The sequence below is a fragment of the Xiphophorus hellerii genome, chromosome 20 (genome assembly GCF_003331165.1).
Source record: "Xiphophorus hellerii strain 12219 chromosome 20, Xiphophorus_hellerii-4.1, whole genome shotgun sequence".
Classification (NCBI taxonomy): domain Eukaryota; kingdom Metazoa; phylum Chordata; class Actinopteri; order Cyprinodontiformes; family Poeciliidae; genus Xiphophorus; species Xiphophorus hellerii.
In genome coordinates, this window is record NC_045691.1 from 13,610,901 (window position 1) to 13,637,082 (window position 26,182).

The 26,182-nt window shown below is 38.0% G+C and overlaps 1 protein-coding gene across 2 annotated transcripts; it reads right to left on the minus strand.

Annotated features, from left to right (window-relative positions):
* Window positions 1-176: 176 nt before the first annotated feature.
* Window positions 177-24,543, minus strand: mmel1 (membrane metallo-endopeptidase-like 1). 2 transcript variants are annotated; one of them, XM_032549832.1, is made up of 24 exons: window positions 24,324-24,543; window positions 19,161-19,337; window positions 18,871-18,915; window positions 17,914-17,973; window positions 17,606-17,767; window positions 17,437-17,517; window positions 15,419-15,514; window positions 14,782-14,900; window positions 13,870-13,935; window positions 13,611-13,745; window positions 12,942-13,031; window positions 11,890-12,026; window positions 11,708-11,801; window positions 11,499-11,627; window positions 8,896-8,994; window positions 8,732-8,815; window positions 8,554-8,657; window positions 8,174-8,232; window positions 6,733-6,852; window positions 6,463-6,596; window positions 6,298-6,363; window positions 6,076-6,171; window positions 5,324-5,400; window positions 177-4,192 (listed from the first exon to the last, which is right to left on the minus strand). In XM_032549832.1, exons 2-24 carry the CDS (start codon window positions 19,315-19,317, stop codon window positions 4,093-4,095), a joined length of 2,310 nt encoding a protein of 769 aa, XP_032405723.1. In that variant the 5' UTR covers window positions 19,318-19,337; window positions 24,324-24,543; the 3' UTR covers window positions 177-4,092. The 2 variants fall into 2 exon arrangements, with proteins under 2 accessions (XP_032405723.1, XP_032405722.1); XM_032549831.1 differs by lacking the exons at window positions 18,871-18,915; window positions 19,161-19,337; window positions 24,324-24,543 and having other exon boundaries at window positions 17,914-18,229.
* Window positions 24,544-26,182: the final 1,639 nt, after the last annotated feature.

A 26,182-nucleotide genomic window follows, 5' to 3' on the forward strand; every position in this document is an offset into this window, starting at 1 on the left:
TTGCAGGTAATTATTGCTAATTACAGTGTTTGGAAGTGGATCTAGAGCCACCAATGAATCAAGCACAAAAAAAATTTAAACCTATTTTGTCTTTTTTTTATTTTTCTTTTTAAATTCTGGTAAGTACTTGTTCAATAAAATGAATGTATAAAGACCAGACGTATAAAGCAGACTCGTGATATTGCACCAGTGGAGACAGTCACTTTAATAGCAATAATTACAGATCTGAGTCACAAAAATAGCCGTCTAGATAATTACATAGCAGCAGGAACATTCATAGAAACATCTTTTACATCTGAAGTCTTGCAAAGCAACAATTTTACTTGATAATACAGTATTTCTTTAGATAAATATTCGTCTTTGAAGGGTGTACCGATGAAACAGATTAATACAGTATATAGAAAATAAATGCATTTGTACTTGATTTCAAAGCAACATTTTCACTATTTAAGTAAATGTGAGACAAAAACTTAAACCTATTTTACCTGATTTGGCTCAGGTATTACTCACAATCAACAATAACACATTTTCTTTATATAAACTCTGTGTTCAGTTAAGAACATTTGCACTGTTTTTATGGGAAAATATACAAGAATCAAACTCGTTGATCCTCTGCCAGCAATCCAAAGCTGCATCACAACTTCAAATTTAGCCTCCAGCTCCGATTCCTCCGCCCATAACAAGCTTCTCCTTTTAAAGAAACTGCTTGACAGTTTGGGAAATATTTGTAAGAGAAGTTTATCAGAAGGATGCTTGAAGCTGGTGCTAGTTGATGGCTAGCTTAGCTTAGCCTAGCACAAAAAGCTAGCCTTTCTAAAGATTAATGTGTTCAGTTACAAACTATATAAACTCCAGACACAAATGACTTTCTTTACTTATGGATCACAAAAATAAAGGTTCTCCAACCTGGAGAGTGCAATAAAATATCTTCTTTAATTGAAATTAACAATTGACAATAGCCTAAAAAGTCACAGAATACACCGGAAATATACTTTTTATACTCGTATCAAGGGAATTTGCTTCCCTGGGGTTTAAATATATTGAAGTATATTTCTTTAGCTGCTGGTTTGTAGGCGTTTTAGGTTGCAGGTTTATCTTGATTTTACACCAAATGAGGAGGATAAGAGAAAAATAAAATCTCTGAAGCAATCTATCACAAATTAACATTATAGCAGTTGTATGTACGTATATCATGCCACAAAAATATGTTTTCTGTCCTACTATCACAAACGTAACCATATGGAGTTTGCTAAACACTATGGGGACTTCAATTAAAAATAGGGTCTTAGTCATATGAGACTAAGATGCTGATGTCCAAAGTAAAGTATGGTGGAGGATCTGTGATGCTGTGGGTCTATTTTTCTTCTGAAGTCCCTACAGAGTAGATGGTATCATAAACTGTTTGACAAATCAGGTCATCCTGAATAATGTCTCATGGACTCTGCAAGTGGGTTTCCACTTTCAACAGGATAGTGATTTAAAAGAAATGACCAAAACTAAACAAACTTTTTTTTATACTTCACAACATACAATTTTTCACCAGCTAATTAAATGTAGTTAGATTAAGATTAAAGTGTTTTTTCTCGTTCTTAGTGGAAGGTTATGCAACCAGAAAAACAAGTTTAATTCATTGGAAGGATTTTTACACAATGTGGACAATAACTGTGGAAGTTGCTGTATTTTTGGCATTTTGAAAATTTAACAAACAAATGGTAAACAAAAAACATCCGGGTTATTTCCCTTTACACAGTATCATCAGTAAATCCATTGAAGTTATGGTGGTAAGATTTGGGAAAAACAAAACAACTTTCTTTGAAGAGCAACACATTTCTCTCTAGTTGCACCAACCAGCATTAGATAATATATAGAGTAAACATCCATCCATTTTTAATATTCATTTGAAATATAATTATATTTTAAGTGGATAATATTTCCCAAATGTCAAATATTAACTTGACAGGTGCATTTCAGCACATTAGAATATCACAGAAAAGTTAATTTTAGCAATTAAATTCAAACTTTGGACAAACTTACACTATTTTATAAGACCAATAACAAAATATTTAACACAATAATTTAATGTTACGGCCTAAAAAATAATGGAGAAGACACAGACCGCCTTCACATCCCAGGCTTTCACATCCAAGCATAGTAGTGGAAAGTTTAGTGGAAGTAAAATTGAGGATTACAAAAAAAGATGCAAAGTAACACGGATAAGAACAATCGTTAAGGTTTGCGATTTCTTTTCTTTATTAACATTTTCAGGCATAAATTATCCTGGATGAGTTCTCTCTGGGTATTTTAGATGCTAAGTGGTCTGAATGGTTTCTGTAATTTACCTTCAGGAGAGAGAGGTGTGCCTGCGTGCCTCTGTCTCTGCTAAGTGGCTACAGACGATGGATTAATTGTAATAAACATCAAATTTAACACAAACTCCTGAAATATGTCGTTCTCTGTGCAATTAAAATTTATAAAGGTTCCACTTTATGAACTTAATTACTAAAATAAAGTACCTTTATGATGATAAAACGATTTACTGCGATGCATCTGATATTTAGCTGCACACATCAGCTTTTATGAGGACATCCGTCTGTCATCTGTGTTTCCCTACCCGCTCATGCGTGTCACAACAGTATTTGCCAGGAGGTGAAGACAAAGAGACGGACTATAAATTATCAGCGTTCACATTCAATAATGCAGCCTCTGTCGAGACCTAACAGTCATGTTCAGTTTACCAAGGCATCCCAAATTTAACACCAAGAGCAAATATTCTAACCAGCTGTCTGTTGTCTGCGTTTCAAAGTTCTGCTCAGCCAGCATCTGAAGTATGATGTTGGTTCAGGGTTTGATTCTCCTGTCATTACCTATTAATAAGGGTAGAAAATAACAGTCCTGGTCCTGGCCAGTCTCCTTAATGGCAACAATCCTCAGTGATGCTGCCTGTGGCGGCGGCGGCGGACCCTCATTTAGGCACACTTCACTTTTCCTTTCATCTTACAGAGCTGATCAGTGCGAGATCAGAAGGCGAAAGACTTCAACGTCAGGAGTTTCCGTTTCCTTTCATGTAAGCGGCCGAACACCGAGGCTAAAACTCCTGCAATCCTGTTTCCTCTCAGGAGAGAAGCTTCTCGACAAATCAACTGGGATTCTGTAGCAGATATTATACAAGTTAGATGATCTGGCAGCTGAACAGAAGTTTTAATTGTTCAGCCAAGTGTGAGTGAATAAAGCACTGTAGTGGGAGGTGTCCACCCTCAAGCATCTGGACTTACTTTGATTTAAAGTCCAAACTGGCAGAACCGCTCACTTATAATCTACGACCTTTAGGGGTATTGAACAAACTTTAAAGCTGCAGGCTGCAAGCATCTTCCAAAAAAGGTGAACTGTGGTTTATTGCTGATTTTTGCAATAAATTTGGGCTAACAATCGTCTGCAGAAACAGAGAAGCAGTTAGTGTAAAAAATATGGGAAGCTGCAGCTCTGTATTAATGCTAATTTAAAACTTAAAGCTGCAAAGATTTAACAGTCTTAAAGTCTTTAGATGATTTGTTTTCACGTTACAGTGACCAAAACCCTCTGAGTGTGTTTAATTCACTGTAGCTTTACTTTAGCAAAGCTTCCTTCATTTATTTCATAGCCTTTCAAAAAAGAAATTTGTTCTATCGGTTTTTTTTATAGTAAATGTCCTAAGAATCAATATATTAGACCTAACAAAGCCAACTTTGTGCTGAGATGTTTCCAGATAAATCAGAAAGATGTTTATAAAATATACATTTTAATGGTTTGTTCATCAAAAGCTTTAGGCTTTAACCCTCTCAGAAGGGTTTATGTTTTTAAATGTAGACTTTTTATTCATCTACCCACTTGGTTTCATTAGTATTGCACAAGAAAAAGAACAAGTGACCTCGGCTAGCAAGAGACAACTCTTCCTGCTTGAGAGGAGAAACAAGGGTGTAGTCCAGGATATCATACAGGTTTTTTACATCTACACGTCGGAATCTAAGTTTGCGTCATCGCTCTGCATCAGATAAATTCTGAATCAAAACTTGTTCTTTTGATTTAAGTTGCCGAAGGTACAGACTTTTGGGATTTCTACCAGACGCGGCATTTCTGCTCAGGGTTCATAGGGCTGCCTATCGGGCACTGGAAGGCTTCTGAGAAGGCCTCGAAGTTCTGGAGAGACCCGAGCACTCTGAGGACGAGAGGAACAAACACACGAAGAACGAAAAGAAACGTTAGACGGGTACAAAAAAAGATTTTTCATCATACAAATGAGCTTGTAAATAAAACAATTTGCGATGTAAATTAGCCAATGATTGAGCACTTTGAGCTTTACCAAAGTATTCAGACTCTTGCAACCTCTGCTCAGTTTGTTACGTCACAACGTCAACATATTTCATTTAGATTTTATGTGCATAAAGTGGAAGAAAAAAACACTTTTAAAATGTTTTGTAATGAAAAAATCTGAAATGTGTGGTGTGCATTTTTTTCATCCTATTGAATCAACAGATTCAGATCAAAAGACTGACATGCTTGCATTTCTGAAAATTTTCAATTAGATATAAATCTAGACTTTGACTAGGCCATTTTAACACATTAATATGTTTTCATCCAAACCTTTCCACTGGCTGGATGGCACACCTCCTCCCCAGTCTCAAGTCTTTTACAGACTCTAAAAGTTTCCCATCCACTCTGACCAGTTTAACTTACCCTGCTTCCCCACAGCTTAATGCTGCCATCACCATGTTTTACTGAGGAGATTGTGTTTTCAGATTGTAGCAATTGTGACTTCTTACGAATCTCCTTAAATAATCGTTTTCTGTTTCTTCTAATTTGTAATCTGTATTAATTTTTACTTGCTGGATTTGTAATGTTGCAAATTACAACATTCTCAGCTATTTCTAATCTCGCCTAATCTAATCTAATAACATTTTGAAGAATTTTGGGGACTTTTTGGTGAGCCCAAAATGTAGGTGTTGTTTCAGTCTTCTACCCCATACTGTTTTTCACATTGTGGTAATTTAATTTTTGACTTTTTAATTATCACTCCTTTAGATGAAAGATTTCTGTTAGATACTCAAAGCTAGAAGAATTATAACCTAAATGTGTTGTATACTTCTCTGAACTCTTCGCCCTGATTCTGTTTGATCGCTCATTTTCTCTAACAAACCTCTGATTACCTCACAGAACGAGCTAGTTGCACTGTATGTTGATTATTTTGAAGTTTGAAAGTAAAATAAAATTAATTAAAGTGTGTTTTTGTAACATGGCAACGCATAAAAAAGTACAAGCTGTATAAATAAACACCCAGTGTTTATGTTACCTGTACTCTAGTGGACTGTGTGAGTCCGTCTTAATGGACTGGCTGGCGTACTCAGGCCGATAGGCACCGCACCACACCTGGAAAAATAAAGCTGTATTAGCAGAGTTTATTATGCAGACATGTACAGTTCATATTTCTTAAATAATTTTGAATATGTTTTGAATTAATTACCTATATTTTATCATTTTGATTGAAATAATTTTCAAACTTTACTCAAACTAGACTTGTATGTCCTATTATCCCAGACAGATCCGTTTCTGCTAGGGCTGGACAATATGGCTGAAAAACCTTTCACCATGGAAACGTTTCATATCAGCCCATATTGATGATTATTGATTTGTTTTTTGTTTTAAAATAGCTGAAATACTATCAAGCTGGTGGCATGACCTCCATGTTGTTTTATTATTTTTAAGCAGTTATGAGGCACAATAGTGGAACCTTAAACTGCTGCTGCGGCAGTTACTCAACAGTTTGTTGCTAGGTAACCAAAGAGTGAGCGAGTTGCTAGGTAACCAAAGAATGAGTTAGTTGATTCCACCAACCTTGGTCAACCTCGCTGTTAGAGGTTGAGCAGCTAAAGACTTTCCTTTGTCTAAATCTCCCAGAATGCTGTGCGGTTCTGGATCAGGGTTTAGTGAATGTAATATATTGATACCGATGACTTGTCTGTCGCGATATATATTATTGATTTATTGTCCAGCCCTAATTTCTGTCATATTCTTTGTTTTATCTCATGTTTCCTCTGCACTTACTTGAGCGAAGTTTAGAAAAAAAAGTTGTTTATGATCCATGTCTAGACCAGGCAGTCGAGGTTCTTCGCCTTCTGTTTCCACCCACTTTAGATAAGCCTGTAAACACACACCTTCACTTAGAAAACCCATTGCAGGTCAGCAGGCGGCTAATTATGAGATATGTGGGGCTACTTGTTGATGTTCAAGCAGACACATGTGCTTTTTTAGGTGGCTGACATCTACCTTATAGGCTTGACGAACCCCTCCATTGTCTGCAATGTTCTCCCCCAAAGTACTGATTCCACTAACCTGCAATCAGCCAGACAAACATAAACACCCTCTGGTGGTTACATAATGCGTGATATTACTGTCAAAACAGAAACACTCTGCCAAAAACAGGAGGCTTACATTTTGTCCACCTGCCAGGTTCCAGATGAAGTTGCCATATTGTTGCACCATGCACTGTGACTGCTCCTTAAAGTGGTCAGCAGAGTAATTGCTCCACCAGTTCAGCATGTTGCCATCTTTGTCAAAATTACGCCCTGAAAAGAAGACGTCAGTCATAGGTAAGCAAACGTGATGCATGTAAACATGAGAGGCAGCATTTAAATAAATTTGGAGCAACATTTTTTTTTAATGATCATTTTATCAGGGGTAAATCATTACTACTAATCTCACCGTTGTCATCAAATCCATGAGTGATCTCATGTCCGATAACCATTCCTATTCCCCCAAAGTTAAGAGCTTGATGCTGATGTTTACTAAAGAAAGGCGGCTGCAGGATTCCTGCTGGAAACACTGGACACACAGAAAAAAGCAAAGGATGAATGCTCAGTGAAAACTGACTGAGGGGTTTGGAAACGTCTTAAGCTTTTCCACGTTTGGTTTTGTTGCAAAGACAATCTTCAAGTATTTTTATGGTGCAACCTTTTCAGAACTACGTGGAAATAAAGCTGTAGGTGTTTTTAGGACGGGTCGTTCTTCTTTTCAAAATACTGCATGATAAAATTGGTTTAAGGGAATCCATTTTAAGGTTTTGTCAAAGATTCTCCATTGGATATACAGCTCTGGAAGAAATTAAGAGACCACTTAAAATCTGATTTTACTCTTTATATGTGTATGTTTGAGTAAAATGAACTCTTTTAATGAATTCTTTTATTCTATGAACTACTGACAATTCTCTCTGACAATTGACTCTGACATTCTAAGCAAAAATTTTGTATTTATTTGCAGAAAATGAGAAATGGTCAATTAATGGAAAAGATGCTTTCAGACCTCAAATAATGCAAAGAAAACAACTTCATATTCATTTAGAAACAACAATATTAATGTTTTAACTCAGGAAGAGTTCAGAAATCAATACTTGGTGGAATAACCAGGAGGTTTTCAATGGGGTTCAGTGCAGTGAGCTCTTTATTTTCTTATTTTCTCCAGAGCTGTATATCTGGGCTTTGACTAGACCTTTCTAGCTCATGAATGTGCTTTGATTTAAGCAGTTTCGGTGTAACTCTGAGGGTTTGATAAGTTGTAAAGCTGGAAGGCACACCCCCACCCAGCTTCTCATGTTTCCATGTCTCAGCTGAGGAATAGCATCCTCACAGTGTAATGCTGCCACTGGCGTTCCAAACAGATGGTGTGCTTATGGTGATGTTCAGTGTACAGAGCTCTGTGAGAAGCTCAAACCTTTTTGATAATATTGTTTTGTAACTTAACCCTGCTTTAAAATGCCCAACAAATGTTGTCCTGTCACTGTGTTTCTTGGTCTGTTGCTTTTTACTTGCCAATGTTCATCAACAAACTTTGGAGGTGTTCCTAGAACAGTGTCCATAATGGATGAGGGTAGTTTGGTGCTCTGGGTTTTATTTAGGGGTAACAGAGGGTTTGAATGCAAAAGCACGCTTGTGAAACTGAATCCATCCATGTTTTTCTTCCCTCTTCACGGTCCTGCATCACTTTGTGTTGGTTTGTCACATAAAATTTCCCCAAAATACGTCAAACTTTGCAGGTGAAATGCTGCAAAATGTGGAAAAGTTTAAGGTGTATGAATGTTGCTTCAAAGCGAAGTGGAAGCCTTGCATCTCCACTGAAGTAGCCCCTGTTATCGCAGTGAACCTCTCACCTATCTGGTTTCTGTTTGGTGAGTAAAATGCATTCACCACAGCAGCACCGATGATCCACCTGAGGAGAGATGTGAAGAGGATTATTTTTAAAAATGCATTTTGTACATTTTCTCTTGACAATAAAGATATTATTCTGTGAAACCATTAAAGGAAGCTGACCAAAATGACTCCTTTTAATGCTCAGCTCAGTGACACTGACTATAAAAGCATCAGCAGCATATTCTTTCGACTAAGTGCATCCTTTTTTATTATACATGCAACAGAGAGGCCAAGGTTTGCATTGTCTGTATGCTTAAGATGTTCTCCAGCTAAAAGCACTAAAGCGTCGCAGTGACCATCAGCCCCACATTTTTGGGTTTTTGAGGAATCTGCCACTTACAGATCAGGATCCACCGGCTCTCTGAGCTTCTTCAGACTCTTCTGTGCTTCAGATTTAAGGTTCTCCAGGATGTTCTCAAAGTAGTGTTCCTCACTGTAGTTTAGCTAAAAAAAGAAATCAGGGATAAGTAAATATTTCAAACAGAATAGACTGGAAATCAACCTCAGGTTCTACTTACATGAGCGTACTCCTCATCTAACTTCTGGTTGCTTTCCTGCAGAATATGGTCTGGATAGCCAATATGCTCCTTTATAGCCATTGCCTGCACAGATTCAAAGCAGCTAGTGTGATTTTCTGAAGCAATTTTTAAAAATTCACCCCATCTCTCTCCTCGTTTTGTACCTTTTCTCTTGCTTTTTCTTTGGATGGTGCGTCCATCCAGCTCAGCTCCTCCAGGGTTTCTACATAAGCCGTCTGGATCTTACTGATGAGGTCACTGACCTGTGAAAACAAGAAATAAAAATATAAAACAGATTGCATTCATTGTTGCACATAGGAATACTAAATTCTTTTAAACGCATAGATTAGTGTTTCCATAATCAGCTTAGTATAAATGGTTCATGCCTTGGTTTGATGAATACAATTTTAACGCCACACTTATCCAGCAAACACTTGATTTTGACATATTTAAAACTCTATTATGTTTTAATTTATTTATTTATTGGTTTATTAGTGGGATTTAATTTGTGCGAGTTCAGTATACTATATTTAATACACAGCAGATGGACTGAATAATCAGGGAGAATTATCAAGTGCAAGCAGAGCAAAACTCAAAACTTTTCATAGAATATTTTGATCTTTATTTGTTTCAACTTCTTATTTTATTACTAAAACAAGTGATAAAGACAGTGAGACTTTTCAGAAAAAGCAAGGAGATGTCCAATTAAACCTTATTTGATTGGACATCATTTATAATGCACTGTACATGTAAATCTCAACATGATAAAAGCATTCACCAATGTAAAAGCAATAAAAACTCAAGAGCCAGATTAAGCAGAGAGAGAGGCGCATTCATCTTCCAAACATTCTCACATTTTGGTAGCAGGCAGAGAATTTAAACAGATTCTGTTCAGTTCAGAAAATATAAAAAATTAAACAAAAAATTTAATTTGTGTGAAATTTGATTTGTTTTGGAGGAAAATCTGCCCATAAATGTTGAACTCTGACTGCTGCAGGTTAGATACTCCATACAACCCTTCTTCACTAAACACAAACTATTAGTCACAAATATGTAATTTAAATTCATTTTCATAAAACCAGAAGACGGGAAACAAATCAAGTCAGTTGGATGAATTAAACAGAAATTAATTTAACACTTTTAAATAAACTGGAAATGCAGGGGATGCAGATGAAGTGTAAGCATTTTAAATCCTCTATTTTGTACACTTACTGAATCTCAAAGTCCAAAGTAAACATATTATACACCCAGTCCATTAAAAGGATTGAAGACCTGCCCTTTTCACATTTCAGCATTTATGCACATGCATTCATCGTTCGCAAGGAGTGGACATAAAAATGGCCTCAATTCATCATTTGCACATAAAAAACAGACTGCACCCGAAGTTATGATCGTAGCATCAATAAATACTAAAAAGAAGAAACCCAATTTCACTTTGGTGCCCTCCTTCATGATTTAGGACACAGATAATGAGACAATTAAAAAGGCTGTTTGTAATGCTGAGGACTCAGTGGTCAGATTATGAATGCAGCTCCAAGCGTCCTTTCTCACACACATTCTTATTACGGTTGTGTTGATAAATGTGTGAATCTGGCTGTGGTGAATTGTCTTTAGTACATTTTTACTTTTAATTTAAACTTTTTATAAAATGATACAAAGGGAAAATTTGTGCATGGTTTGTGTTTTCTTCCAAAAAGTGTGGAGTCAAAACATTGAGCTTTAAGGAACCCTAAAAACAAGTCAAATACCTCACAAAGTTTTTAGTAATTATTTGACATAATTAACTCTTCTGCAATGAAATAACTCATTCGAAACGTATTCACATGTTCCTGAAAAGTAAATGGATTGCAGCAAGTTGAAGTAAGACACTCAGCCTCTCTCATGTCTCAGGAGTTTGGTCATCCTGAGCCATCTTACCTCTGTAGTTATGCTGCTATCAGCTTAGATATGCATGTTAATTCTCTGGCCTCCAGCTGCCTTTAAATATGGTTTTGTGTGTGCATGGTTGTTTAACAGAAACTTAAAAAGCTCCTGCTTATCAAAGATTATTCAACATCCTTCTATGGTTTTGCTTCCTATGGCTTTGTTACATTTTGTTCATGGGCGTAGGTTTGGGTATGGACGGTCGTGACATGTCACGACCAATATTCAAGGGATATAAAATAGTCCCGACCAATTTTTGCCATATTAATAAAAAAAAAAAAAAAACATATGTATTTTTTTAACAAAAACAAAATAAATAAACGAAAATCTACATTGATTAGTTTAATATTTCAATATACTACGCAGTGGTAGCATTCATTTTAAAATTCGCTGCTATGAACTATGACGACCCATGCCGCTATTGGCTCAAAGGCTGCAACAGGCGGCGGCCAGCTGGCCACACGCGGAACGGAAGCTTGGTCCATGGTGCTGACAGTGAACGCGTCTCCTTCTGAGTTTGACATTTATTATGAGTCTCCGAGACCATGTCGCCACCAAAAAGTAAGTTGTAAGGTCCCACCAAAACTTAGACCAAACCTACGCCCTTGATTTTGTTCCACAGATGGCAACGTTTATTGGTGATTTCTCCAAGAATATTATTGAAATGTACTTAATTCAGATTGAATATGTCGCACTCCTACAATCACTGCATTGTAAATTATTTCAAATCAAGCCGACTGAATGATTGCAGGCTTATTTTTTTTTTTTACATTTGGGGTTTATTTCGGGGCTTTAGCATTGACACCAACTAATGCAGCTGCAGACGGAAGCCTGACAGACTCACCATTCGCTTACTTTCTCCTGCAAACGTTTCACGCACGTACAGCGCTCCGACCGCGTTCTCCATGCTGCTCTGGACATAACGGACGCATTCTCTCCAGGAAGCATCCTCCACAGTGGTCCCGTATAAAGCCTGACCAAACATGCACACAGTTAGCTGACGTTGGAGCAGGCTCGCGTTATCTGGCAGAGTTGACGGTCGGCTGTTTGGACCTTTCTGTAGCGGGCCCTGGCGTCTTTGAAGCGGCGGCTCAAGCTATTAACTCTGTCTGTGATGAGCTGCCATGTGAGGTAGTTCTGCATAGTCCTGCAACATGAACAAATGATTTATCTGTGGTTGATTTGATGCAATGTTTCTTGATTATTTCCCCTTCAAGGTTTTTCTATGGACTAACTGGATGCTGTATCTGGAGAGGACGTCGTTCATCTTTTCCAGGTAGGGAGAGCTGTACACCACAACCTCTTCATCCAACTGGATATCAATGGAAACAGTCGACAGGACGCCTTTTATAAACCGTGTCCAGTTAAAACCCTGAAAAGAAAAAATGATCACCTGTTTACAATATTTTTACTCTTATTCAACAAAGAAATGATTCTAGATTTCTCTAGTGTTAGAATTACAGCAAAACATTTTCTACCCTCATAGATAACCACCAGATATCCAGTTAATATTCCAGTCAAGAACTTCCTGTTTGAAGTGTGAACAAATTTTAGAAGTAGAGAGAAAAGAAGAACATATTCTTTTGAACTGCTTGGTGCGTAATGCAAAGTACTTGAGAGGTACACCAGTCCTTCCTGTTGGAAAACACCCCCAAACATGATGCTGCCGCCGCCATACTTCCTAGTTGGGATCATGTTCTCAGGAATGCAAACTTCCCCCCTTTTTCAACAAAACATAACGAGAGTCATTGTGCCCCAACACTTCAACTTTACCTTCACCAGCGTACAGAGCATGTCTCTAAATCTTAAGGTATTCATCCCTGAGGACATTTTCAAGCTCTATGCCAGGCTTTTTATGCTGCTTTTGGAATTCATGTCAGTACAGGACATGTTTTGCTGTAAGAAAAGCTTCAACCAGCATTTTCACAGAGTGTCTTACTTTTGTTCGAAGGATGGCCCAGTCTCTTGGAGGTACAAATTACTTTTCCTGATATTATGGATGATTTCCCCATAATGCAAAAGCAGTGTCTGGAGATATTACCTTGAAATGCATTTTGATTTTTCTAAATTATTTAAAGAGAGTATTTTCAATGTATGAAAACACCTGACTCCAAACTACTACAGCACTACTCTGCCAATGGAAAACTATTGTAGCAGTCCTCATTGACCTAAAACTTTAAAAAATTGTGTTGTTTTTTTTATGGCGTATGAAAAATGTTTGGCTTAGATTGATGAATGACATCAGACAGGCGCACCAAGCAGCAGACCAAAGAGAACGGCGACTCACGTTAAAGCTATACGTGCTCTGCAGCTCCGCGAGCGTCATTTTGTTGTACAGAACTGTGACATCCTGGCGTTCCTCTGCTGGTGATGTTGCCTGTCCAGAAACAGAATTAAAACTGTAAAAAATCTCTTTGTGTTTACATTTTGACTTCATTTTCACCTTACTTTAGTTTGTTGGAGTTTCTTATTTCAAAAAAGAATCACATCTAACTAGAACGGGATGGTTAAAGATTGCAATTTTAAACATGGTGGACCTGAAGTGAGAAAAGCATAATTAACAGCACTGGATCAGCTCCTACACTACTTCAATTTTCAACTGAACAGAAAATTAATGTAGCTTTACAAACATTTCTTTTGTTTTACAGTACAATACATACTTCAGCTTCCATAGAGCTTTTTAAATATTGTCCTCTGCTTTGGGTTTTTCCATTTGGCGTCTCATAATGTGGTTGGACTGCTTAACTTTCTGGCTTAACCTTACACCAGATTACCATTGTTTATGGTTGTATCTGCAAAGCTTTCACTAAAGCATGCTGAGGTAGTGTCACATGTACCACAGCCTGATAAACTCTGTTCCCAAACAAAATAATAGTTGGAAGTTTCTTCTTTCAGAGACTCGATGTTAGTTTTCTTCTTCTTCATGTTACTTTCGTGAATCGACATCTTCACTCACATTAGCGATGTCCGTCTCCAGCTTCAGGACCTGCATCATTTCCTCCGAGACTCTTTCATCATCCTGAGTCAAGTTTTTGTCGTCTCGGGTTATTTTCGCAATAGACACCATGAAATGTAGGTAGGCCTCTCGAACCTGTGACACAAACCTAGAAGTTATTGGTTTGTATTTACGCTTCAGTATGAACTGCTTGTTCTTCACAAAAACCCAAACTTTTGTTTATTTTAAGTGTTGTTGGAAGATTTCAGCAAAATGTCACCTTTTTGTAGTTCCCGTCATTAAAATAGTAGTCTCTAGAAGGCATTCCAAGTCCTGGCTGATCGATCTAAAGAAAAACACAAGAATAAATAATATCTATTAACGAATAGGACTAGAAGCTATGAGGATATTTTTTTCAGTTTTCACAGTTAAAATTTTAAAGCTGCTGCTAAAGGAAAGGAGATGAAAGTTTTACATTTTTAATGTATAAACCTTCCATATGAAGAGCAAATTCAATGCATTAAAATAGTACCAAACGCATGTTTTTGGTTTTGGAAACATTCCTTGCATCCACCAGAAGCCAAACAATTATCCAGAATGAATAAAAGTGTTAATTTGCTTTATCAAATAACAATGATTAAATTCAATAACTCCATACCCTTCGACTTTCATGTTTCTGTGAGCCAGCTGTAGTTTTCTAGAAAGAAGCCACAGTTTGAGTTGTTTACTATTTCATTCAAATGTATTTAAACCCTCCATCTTTTCTTCTTTCTTCATTTTGTCTGGATTTATCTCATGCTGCTGTTTTACTGCAAATACTGTAACACGTGTGATTGTGTAGTTTGTGTTGATCCTCTGCCTTTTGACACCTCTCTCTATAAATATTCACTTTTTAAATTGTGACACAGTTCTGTTTTTGAAAATTAAATTTTTTCACTTAAGATTTTTTTTGTAAACAAATATCTATAATATAGAACAAATTTAGAGAAAAGAAAGAATTTGTGGATTTTGTTACATCATTTTGTGCATATTTTACTTAAATCCTAGGAGTAGATGGGTCAACAAAACAAAATCTTCTCATAAAGTGCTTTGTTGTTCCTTTTGGTTTACATTGGATCAATTCCAAGAGGGAAAAAACCCAGCCTTAATACTTGCTGTTAGTTGTTAATGCTGTAGCAAGCTGTTGTCGTACATAAATGATGTGGCGCTGAGAGTCCCGGTCGTCCGTCCACACATACAGGTCCAGCACCACCTTCTTGTGGAAACGAGCCGTAAGCATCGCCAGCGTGTCCTCCAGGCTCCAGGCTTCCCCTGAAGTAAAAACCAGAATAAAAAGTTTTCGAACCACGTGGGCAGCTGTGAGGAAATGATTATATTAAGGCGGCAGAAACCTAGCTGTCTCCGCGGTAAATTAACGAGGCTTTCTGAGTAAATCCTTGTGCGCAGATGCAGCTATGCATGCCTAATTCTGTTTGAGCCACCATCCATGATTACATTTAATTAAAGTGGCAAGAGCCTGGAGCACGAGGATGAGCAGCACAGCCTATTTAAAGCCTGCTTCAGAGTCCTGATTGAGGACTTGCTTCTCTGCCGACGCACCACCCTCCAGAAACCCACACCTGACTGCTCGTCGGAAAAAAAACTATCCTCGGCGGGCCTCTTGATCCCACCAACAAAGCATGTACTCAGCAGTCCGCTGGGCGCAAATATAGCAAGCTGAGCTCTGACTGAATGCGTGTATTTGAGGAGGAATGATGTGTGGATGTGCTGCACAGATGCCAGCTGGTGTAGGAGACATCAGTCGGAGTGTTTAGGAGAGACATTTCTACCTGTTGTGGTGTTCCAGTCCTCTGACGCCACAGGCCAGTCTCCAATGCTGTCGATGAGCTTCAGGAGGGGCTGAGCGTCCCGCTGCTCTATGAGGCCTGCACAGGACAGCAGTCAAATGTTCAAGATCTGACAGGAAAACGCTGAAAAAAAACCCTCAAGAGAAACATTTCATTCTGTGAAATGTCATTATGTGCAGGCGCCAGCTTGGTCCCGTCAGCAACACCAGACATGAACACTAATGACAGGCAGAGTTCAGTGTTTACCTTTTGTTTTACTTTAAGTAGAGATGTCCCAATCAGGACGTTTTTTTGCATGTGATTGGAGTTATGTAAAAATAGGCATTTGCCGATACAAAGTCCACTAAAATCAATGCAAAACTGCCCCTGCCCTTTTCAGATTTCTTCTCTTTTTGCTGTTTTATGGTTTCAAACAAACTTTAACATCAGACATACAAAATAGCACTATGTATTTGCATACATAGTGCTATTTTCAAATTATTTAATCTATTAAGGAAAAAAAGGTTCCCCAACCAACCTCATTTTATGTGAGAAATATCGCCTACGCTATAATAACTGCAATAGTTTACTTCTTTTCTTTTGGTTCATTTTCACCAGCCACCTAGAACCTGTCTGACAACATGAAGTAGGACAGAAAAAACTAAAAAAAAAAACCATCAACACATTATGCCACAATTTTTAACAGAAACAAATGAGAAACAGAGTCACTGATACGTCAGTGAAATCTGCTCTCAAACAGAAAATCTTGAATGAGAATGTCTGGCCATCAGTTTGTCTCTAAACTCATGGAATATTTGTCTCAAATTAGCTCCAGAAATTTAGAAATACTGTATTTGAATACTCTGATTAAAAATGTAAAACGATCTGTGATTGGCTGTTGGCTGTTGGTGTGGTTCTCTTACGTAACACAGACGTAGGTCAGAGAAGGACAGCATACATCACAAATTGTTGTATGTGCAAAAACAGTCTTTTGAGCTCATGTTGCTGGCATAAATATAACTGCGTAACGCCATGTCAAAGTGTGGTCTTGCATCCCATTATTTTCTCTGGAGGAACGTTACTAATGCTCCAAAATCCATCGGTACTGGTTGAGTCTTTGCAGTTAAAACAATTCCGCAAAGAAAAGTTGGTCATAGTGATGTAAAGTCTCATTCCCAGTCATTTCAAACGCCTGTTGCCACAGGATGGAGGAACCAGTTGTCCAGTTTTAAGGAACAATTACATTTTCACATGTGGCCCAGTTAGGTTGGATTGGTTGATTTTCTTTTAAACCCCCATTTTGTGTTCACTCAGGTTATCTTTACTTGATAATAAAATGTGTTTGATGACCTGAAACACTTAAATGTGACGAAAAAGCAAAAGCAGAAGAAATATGTAAACGAGCAAAAGCTTTACAACCAAGATTGTACTCAAGTAAGAGTAGCACTTCTTCAACATATGTTTACTCAAGTAAAAGTTAAAGTATGTGAGAGTAAAAAAGTATACTCAAGTACTGAGTAACTGATGAAAAATTATTAATCATTTGATATTTAAAAATTACATCACTAGACGGACCCAAAAAAATAATTTTAAGAAAGAAAATGACAAGCAATGTATATAAATAACAAAAAAATAGCAAAATCAGGCAAAAGATCATATTTTCAAATCAGTTTCTTTCAATAAAAAAACTTATGAAACTTTAACAAAAGCTGCAGGTGTGTCTGTGTCTGGTGATTTTTCTTGTTAAAACATGTTTGTTCTTCATTCAAGTGGGTAGAAAATCCAGAAATTTTACTCAAGTAAGAATAGAAATACGTCATAGTAAAATTACTCAAGTAAAAGTACAGCAAATTTCTAAAAGTCTTTTTTTATATAAAAAGTAAAGTAAATGTAACTAGTTTCATCGAATAAGAACATTTTGAATTATAATTCTCCAATCAAAGCTGAATTTAACCTACAGAATGTTGCTGATCTAAATAGCACCAAAGTTTCCTCTTAAGTCCTTTTAAAGAAAATCTTACTGTCATTCATGCAGGAGCTGTAAAGGATTTTAGCCTTCTTGATGGCGTCTCTGTCCTGCTCACTCTCTGTCTCAAGAACACCTGCAACAACAAAACAAACACTTCCTGCGTTATCGAAGTTTTCCAAATGCTGCGGCCCACTCTGCACCAAAGGTTAAGCCCCGCAGACCTTTGAGGACAATCTCCAGCTTGTCCCTCAGAATGTCAAAGACGCTGTGGCGGGAACTCGTCTCCGGTATCACATGCCGTTCCAGCCAGCCCCCACAGGCGTACTGGTAGAAATTATCACAAGGCTTCACAGAGTTATCGATGTTCTGCAAGAGCCGAGCAGCTGCGCAGAGAGAAAAGCAAGAGTGATAAAAAGAGACAAAAGAAAGGATTCACACGTGTCTTTGCATGTGGTTTTCACAGGGGATAAGAGATTACTTTATTTTCAAAATAAAATAGCGGTCAGGGTGAAGAGGGCGCTCATCTCACCTGCAGTGACACAGTCTGGAGTCGTGCACACATTGTTGAGGTTGGAGCAAAACATCTGGCCTGGGAAACAAACAGTGTCAGCAATTATGAAAGAGTGGAGCGGACGCTTTGTTACAGCCCAGCTGAGACGGAGAAGATGCTGTTGTGTAACTGCTGATGCTTGGAAGGCTAGCTCTGCAGCCAAGAAAGCTCTCCCAGGCAGTGGCGTGCACAGACATTTTGAGGGACAGGTGCTCAAGCGCAAAAAGGCACCTTGTCTTGATCTCACTGCCAATTTGCACACATGCACAAGAACATATTTCAAGCGATCTGTCATTTTAAAAAACAGATTGTCCAAATAAAACAGATGAGAACAATTTGACTAATCGTTATTTTGACCATTTCTCATTTTCCGCAAAAAAATACGAAATTTTTTTCTTGAAATTTCAGAGACATGTTGTCAGTAGTTCATAGAATAAAAGAACAATGTTTGTTTTACTCAAACGTTTACCTATAAAAAATTAAATCAGAGAAATTGATCATTTTAAGTGGTCTCTTAATTTTTTTCCAGAGCTGTATCTACATAGACACCTATTTAAAAAACAACTACAAAGGGGTTCAGGAACATGAAAAAAAAAATCAACTCAAAACCAGAAGGCATTTTAAGTGCATTTTATAAAATACTTATCATTAATAAACTGGCAAAATTACTACAGATTAATTGATTGATCAGGCAAAATTACAAAAATGTGGGGCACTGGTAACATAGATTTTTAAATCCGGAAATGTTAACTTGTGCCACACAAAATACACTGTAAAAATGTTGGGGGTTTTTTATTTCAAAAGGGCATTTTTTTTCTTCAGAGGGAAAAAGTGCAGGTGCTTTAGCACCACCTAGTGTCCAGCTTTATATGTGCCTGCTTTCAGGCAATATGAGAACATGTCTGTTCAAGGTTTAATTTCCAACATTAGACTCACCTTCACCTGTTGAACTCCTGGAAACATTCGGCCTGTTTGATTGTTCTGAGGAGGGATAAAAGCAACTTTATTCTCAGCATTGAATTGTTCAGATTTTCAACAGTTAAAGACAATATTTCTACATCAAACACTCTACTGATGCCAGGATAACTATTATTGTTTTTTGGTTTAGAAACTAGTTTCAATCCGGTCTGTGATTATTCTACCCTTTTCATGAAACAAGACGTAAATTGGTTAATTATTACTTCTTCATCTGGACATCTCCAGTGTGATGGTGACAGAGCTATTACCTTTCATAGCTGATGTGTAGAGGACGACCAGCCCTGCCAAAGCACAGCTCACCAGCAGCAGCAGAACCGACAGACTGATTTCTGCAACAGTCCAGCGGCGCTTCGCAGCTTTACTTGATTTCTCCATGATATCCATTTGGCTTTCCGATTTGCCCATATTCCTCCAAACTGCCGGCTCTGGCGGGAGAGACACCGTGAAAGTGTGGGATGATCCACGCACAGAGCTACCGCTATGCATGTGTTTGCATGTGTGTGTGAGTGTGTGCGTGTGTAGGCAGTGATCCATCGGTAAACCGTGCCAGCTGACCTGGAGCGAGTGAGCTTCAGCTGCACACAACTGAACACCTACAACAACTTCAAGAGTTCATCCTGTTGCACAAATACAGACTGATGCTCCTTTCTAGAGAGATCCAGATTATTTCTGCCTCACTCATCGCTGGTTTTGAGCCTGCTGAATGCACAATGAGTGGAGGCTGTAAAAGTTTCAGCTCTCCTCATTTCTGTCAAACTTTGTAAAAGCATCAGAGAGAATCAAAACATGCCCATCGAGTGTCTGTATCAAATCCTACCTAGTAGGAGTAGCTGAAAATGTATGTAATAAAACCATTTAAAAGAAAAAGTGACATAAGTTGCATTAAAATCTGGTTTAGCAAAACAAATGGATGTAACACAACAACTCAAAAGTGAATAGATATGATTATGAAACTGAACCTCCACACGTACACACACTTATTATGTTAAGTGTGTGTAATTGTTTTTGTAATAAATGCATTTTTTTATGGTGTGGACCCAAGGAGGAGTAGCCATTTTTATAGTACTGGCTAATGGGGATCCAAATGAACAAACCTCTGAGGCATTTGGCTCAAAGCAACCATAAGATAAAAGGTCACAATATGGACGCTGAATCAAGAAGTGAAATGAGCACTAAGATTATAAAAAACATCCTGTCATTTGCATCCAGAAAGGTTTTTCTAGCATTTATTTGCATTTCCTCTCAAAACCCTGGTCTGTGTTTGGCTCATATCCATCAACTTCTCAATAATGAGGCTGAAGTTGGGATGTGGGATGACTTCAGAGCTCCTGGGTCAACCTTTTGAAATGTTTAGTCTTTAGTGTTCTTAGTAATGGACCTTACCAAGCTCCGCCCACAACCGACGCACGTGGCCACAAGTCTCACAAACAAAGCCTCTGTTTCTATGTAAACATGACTCCATCAGTGCATCATTTCTACCGGATTTTCACAATATATCAGCTACAGAGGAACTAACAAGTTCATGTCATCATCTGGGAGGAGGTTGGTTTCTCAGTCACAAGCTGGTTGCAAACCTGAGGCCAGCAGGTGTCAGTCAGTTATGGTAGATCTGAAATTTGGTTTGATGACCTCAATATGAGAAGCTACAGACTGATAGGAGGAACCAAAGAGCTCTGTAAAGGTAAAGGCAAATCTTCTGAAGTTGGGATATAATTAATTTAATTTCACATAATTACCGCGGTAGAAGCCATTTGTTTGTTAAAATTTTATGAAATATATTTGTTCTATTTGATGTTTGTTGTGAATGACGTAAACTTACAAACGAACGAGGTAATTAGTCCAACATTTAGAAACTACAGCGGCTGTAATGCGCCACAGCAAAGGTAAACAAAGGTAAAATAACCCGAACAGGTGATCAACTCAAAACCACTTGTACCTTTTTACTCTCTTTGTAGTTTAAGCACACCTGTTACCGTGGCAACCGCCTGCGCCCCGCAAGACGAGCAAAGATTATGTTAAAAACATAACATTCAGTCCGTTATGATATCAAGTTTCCAGGCTTGATATTTATTTCTCGATTATTAATCAGCGCTTCCCTGAACACAGCGATGGTTTATTGACTAGCTGTACTTGGTGCTAGCGTGGCTAACATGAGTAACAGTTTAGTCCAAAGCCTTTTCTGCTAAAATAAAATCTTTAGTGTATGTCAGTTACAGTACACATTGCATATTGATCTGTTTAGCTAACGTAAGACTGTGTAGCAGACAGGCTTCAAGGTGTAGAAGTTGTATCAGTTCTGCCATTATGCTGTACTTAGCTAACGGGAATCTAAGTGTGAGACGTCACGTGACCAGGTAGAATGGGCATCAGCCAATGAAAAGCGGCCCCTGTGGTAAGGTCCATTACTACAAGTGCAGCAGCTGATTTAGAAACTTCTGGTTTTGTCGCTCAGCATGTGCTTCTCTTTCTGAGAGAGCCGACTGATTGTCTTCTGAATGTGGCATTCATGCTGGAAACACCTTGGCACAAAGAAAATGTGAGCTTACTTTCTCTGACCATTTCTAAAGTATTTGGCCCCATTTTGGCCCTCAAACAGAAGCATAAACAGATAAAACCATAATTCTGCTTCAAGCAAGCTAATTTCTGTGCATAATAATTACATATGTGTGAGCACAATATTGCAAATGAGCGCTTGTGCAAAGGACAAAACAACAATCACCAGTCGCTGAGTGTTTCTCTTTATCTATTCACTCAGCAGCACCTGTTTCCTCCATAACCATCAGTGTTGCCCTATCATTAGGTCTGCCAGTGGACAGGCGGTAAATCAGAGGTTCACACTGCTGCGCCCCATTAGTCCCTGCTGATGAATACTCATGGGCTCAGAAATGGCATTACACGGCGGCATGGAGTCTGTCGAGGATCCGCCGCCATCCTCAGACTGGATCAGTCTGCATGAGGGCCTCAATCCTGCTGCACCCAAAACATTAAAGACAGGAAAACAACGTTTGTTGCAATGATGTATTTACATTTATAAACATACTCAGGACGCTTCTGAAACATCATCCAAACTTGATTGATTTGTCTTTATAAGCCAATAAATTTAAATATGATATTCAGAAAGTCAAAGCTAGTTATGGCACTCCATAATCCATCTAAAACAGAGGTCAAACATCTCCAAACTTTGCCAATGAGAGATCAAAACACTCATTAAAAAGACTCCAAACAGCTCAGTGCCGTTACTGGTCTAAACAAAGTTAATCTGTTCATCCTGTAAATTCAGCATCCAAAACACAAACAGTAAGAAGCCTTAAAAAAAAGAATAGAATGACAACTTTTTGTGTTTGATTTTATATTTAAGCTGCCTACAGAGTGACCCTGAAGCTTAGGAAAGTCAGACAGATACACATATGAATCCATACTCAAACTTTTCTGAAAATTACAGCAAAAGTACACAAACTTGTACTTTTGTAACTACACAAACTGTGCTAGACTTTATTTGAAAGTTTAACATAATGTACTATAGTATGGTAAAATGGATAGAAATTTAGATTTGGTTTCCTAAACATTTTATGAAGAAAAATATGAAATCACAACTGACTTTCAGTCACTTAATCAGAAACAGAATGGCACAACTAACTAACTGAATACACAATCCCCACTTTGAAACATGGTGGTGGCTGTGTCATGCTGTGTGGAGGTTTTTCTTGAGCAGGGACAGTGAAATTATTTGGAAGTTGTGGGGAGATACATGGAGGTAAATGCTAGAGGAAAACCTGAAAAAGGGCGGAAGTTTACCTTACAACCCTAAAGTCTTAGAATGGCCCAGTCAAAGTCTAGACTTGGATCCAATTGAGATCAATGGCAAAAACTGACTCCTGACTGAGCTACTGTAAGCTGTGAGGAATATTAATCAAAACCTTCAGGCTCAACATACAGAAAGCTGGTAGAGACATAACAAAAATGAAGATGAAATTAAAACACAGGATAGATCTACAAAAAAAACCCCACAAAAACATAGGACTTTGTTTTTTAAATTTCAAATCAGTGAGTACTTTATCATTAACTTCTCAATTGTGAACCACCTAGTTTAGACGTTTACTGCTGTAAAGTAACAAAATGCTGAAAAGTCAAAGGGGTGTGAATATAGTAAAACACAATGTGCCCAAAACTGTGAAAACAATCCAAACATTTTTCATTGCAAAATCCTAAGAATAAGTTTAAAATGCTTTAAGAGTTAGTTGTCAGACAACTGAATTCACAGTATAAAATATCGTTAGGATTTAATGTTTGAGCCGAATTAATTAAATCAGAAAATGATTCATTAACTCTGGACTCTTCACTTTCTGATTATGAGTCTGATTTGCTACTTGTTGTGTTTTTCAGCACCGAAATTTCCTGACTGTGTAAAATTATCACGACGACACACAATGTTGGCGCTCAGTTCAGATGTCTAAGCCCATTTAAGCTGAGTTGTAGGGGCTGACGGTGAGGATAATCCACCAAACGCCGTCAGGATTGTCAAATCAATGTTTTCGTGTTTCTGAGTCTGTCGGGGATTTTGGAGCGGAAGATAGTATTAGTCACAAAAGAGCTGACATTTTCATTCTGTCCACCTTTGTTTCACTAGATAAAAGACTTGTTGGGAGTATCCTACTCAAGAGAGAGAGGAGAGGATGGAACAAAATGTTAAAACGCAAAAACTGCAACTGATACCACAGAGTAAAGAGTACTTTAGATGCTCAGTTGATTGAAAAAGATGCTTCTTAACTTTTAAATGTAATAAGGGTGAAACATTAAATAAAAAAATGTTAAACAAACCACATTTCATTGCACTCATGCCATCCTTCAGAACAACATTTTTCACATGCAGGAAGTGTTTTCAAAAACAAAACATATTAAGTATGAATGTGCATTTTCAGGAGTTAAAACGTTCAGATGTTGTCAAGTAATTCTGTGTAAAAAGAGCAGAAATGGACGACATGTCCAAGCAACAAGGTGTTGGGGTGCAAATCTATCATGTTTGAGATTAACAGGGTCAGAAATGAGATCATTTCCCTGTTAGTTAGATTAATCTGTGCTTAACGTTTCACACAGGGATCAGTGGCTGGTACCGTTTCCCCATAAAACAAACAAAATGCAGGATTAACTCAGGTCAGGCTGTTCCAGCAATCTACAAACTCCTTCTTATTCACCGACCACAAGCTGCTTGTAAACACGACATCTCTATCTTACACTTTGACACGAAAAAGAAAAGATGTGAGAACAGCTTAAAATAGAAATGCAATGAAAGTTTTTTTTAATCATTTCTTTTTGGACTGCTGCGATCCTGACATGAGTGTGATCCCTAAAGGCAGCAACTTTAACCTCTCTCACTTTGGGAGCCGACAGGTATTTTGGACCGACGATCTTACCTTTGTAGGTCGGTTGGAAGAGGTTCCTGAGCCGTTTCCCCCCACAGCGCGCTAATATCTCAACCACCCCTGCTGAGGATTCACTCAGAGCTGGTGTGTGGAGAAATGAGACTGTGCTGCCGGCTGAAGGAGACGTTATCCAGTTCAGCGTGCTGCTGCTGCTGCTGCTGCTCAGGGAAGAAGTGAGGCAGCATATAGGCAGGGAGGGAGGGAGAGAGGAAGATGGGAGGTGATAGGACTGGATTGGTTGTGATTACATGACCGTGATAAGGACAAACATAAAGGAGGTGCAAGTTAGGCGGTTATGATATGCGAGGGGTCAACAGGATGCTGTGAGCGTCAGTTCCTCTTCTTGCTGTGGAGTGTCTGCAGCTGCAGAGCAGAAAGAGAGCAGAAAAATCTTCCAGAGAGAAAAGACAAACATGCTCATAAACTGAACACAGAGGAGCGAGAGTGTTTTATTTTGGGTGGCGTTCTCATCCAGCTGTAACGCTGGTGTTCGAGGAGATCGGGTCTGAACTCTGGCCTTGACTTATTGATTCAAAAGCCCCATTTTAAGGCTGATTAACCAAACTAATTAGATGCTAACGTAGAAAAACTGACAGATGCTTTATACATGGTTGCTCTCTCAGGTGCTTTAAAGACCAGAGACTGGGAGAAATTGATCTTGATCAAACAGAACATACAGCAGAGAGGAATCTCTCTGAGATGTTCGAAGTGAAGAAGCTGCAGTCATTTAACAAAGCTGATGGACCGGAACCCACCGGGGAGTCAGGATTTGCCGCTGAGTTAATAATTTATTCATGGATTCCATGAAGCAGAGAGAATGCTTCCTGTCATGTATTTATTGTGTCTACAGTGGCGTTTAATTATTTCAACATTTCAACTTGAATTCGCAGAAAGGGCGACATACATTGAGGAGTTAATGTTTTCAGAAATAGGAATTGTATTAAACTATGAAGAAAATTACTTTTGCATAGTTCACAGAATGTACAGATGTGACGCTTAACCTCATTTAAGATGAGGTTAACCTCATTTAACCTCACATTACCTTTAATAAGCATTTTGAGCATCTGTTTTGTGTGATAAAATAGTTACTTTGTTTATAAGGCACTTTAAAACACCCACAGCTGAAACAAAGTGCTGCACAAAGCTTCCAGTTACAAATATAAAAACACAACACAAAATAACAAAATTTATTTATTCTTGTTTGTTTTTATTATTAATATTATTATTATTACTTTATTTTTTATTCATTTACTTATTTTAATTTTTATTGTGTGCTATGCAGCGCTGGGACAAACAGCACAGCACAGATCCCCCAAAGGGCTCAATAAAGTATTATCTTTTCTTTTCTTAAAATAGTAAACAATACAAAACCAAATAAACAAAACTAGGTCAAACTAAATCTCACTGGAGATAAAAGCCAAAGAATAATGCAGCTTCAGCCAGGAAGCGGCATTATATTTTTGGTCTCTAGTAAATAATGTGGTTGGAAAAAATAATGGAATTAATTTATGTTATGTAATACATCTGTAGTGTTATCCCATGCCTTCTTCTGATTGGTTGACCAGCACCTCTTGATGACTCTTTTCCCTAAAATTTGCTGAGTTCTTCAAATCCAAAGTGAAGAACCAAACATTGATGTTCTGCCCAGATTTACTTATCTGAGAAACAGGACTGTGGGAGCTAATATGGGCAGAAGCCAGAGTTGGTTCCATAAACCAGCCAAAAAAACCAATCTGGACCTCAATCATTTTTTACTGAATCTACTCAATTGATTTCCTCCCTTAGACAAATTTATTCAGCATTATATACAGTTTAATTTAGAACTGCAACTTTAAAGGCTAATTAGTGTT

Coding starts and splice junctions, on each gene's coding strand:
- mmel1 (XM_032549831.1), bottom strand. CDS start 18,229: ATGACAGATCGCTTGAAATATGTTCTTGTGCATGTGTGCAAATTGGCA. Junction 11,802..11,889: donor CTCTCCAGATACAGCATCCA/GTTAGTCCATAG, acceptor TTCATGTTGCAG/GACTATGCAGAACTACCTCA. Junction 8,233..8,553: donor GAGCCGGTGGATCCTGATCT/GTAAGTGGCAGA, acceptor ATCTCTCCTCAG/GTGGATCATCGGTGCTGCTG.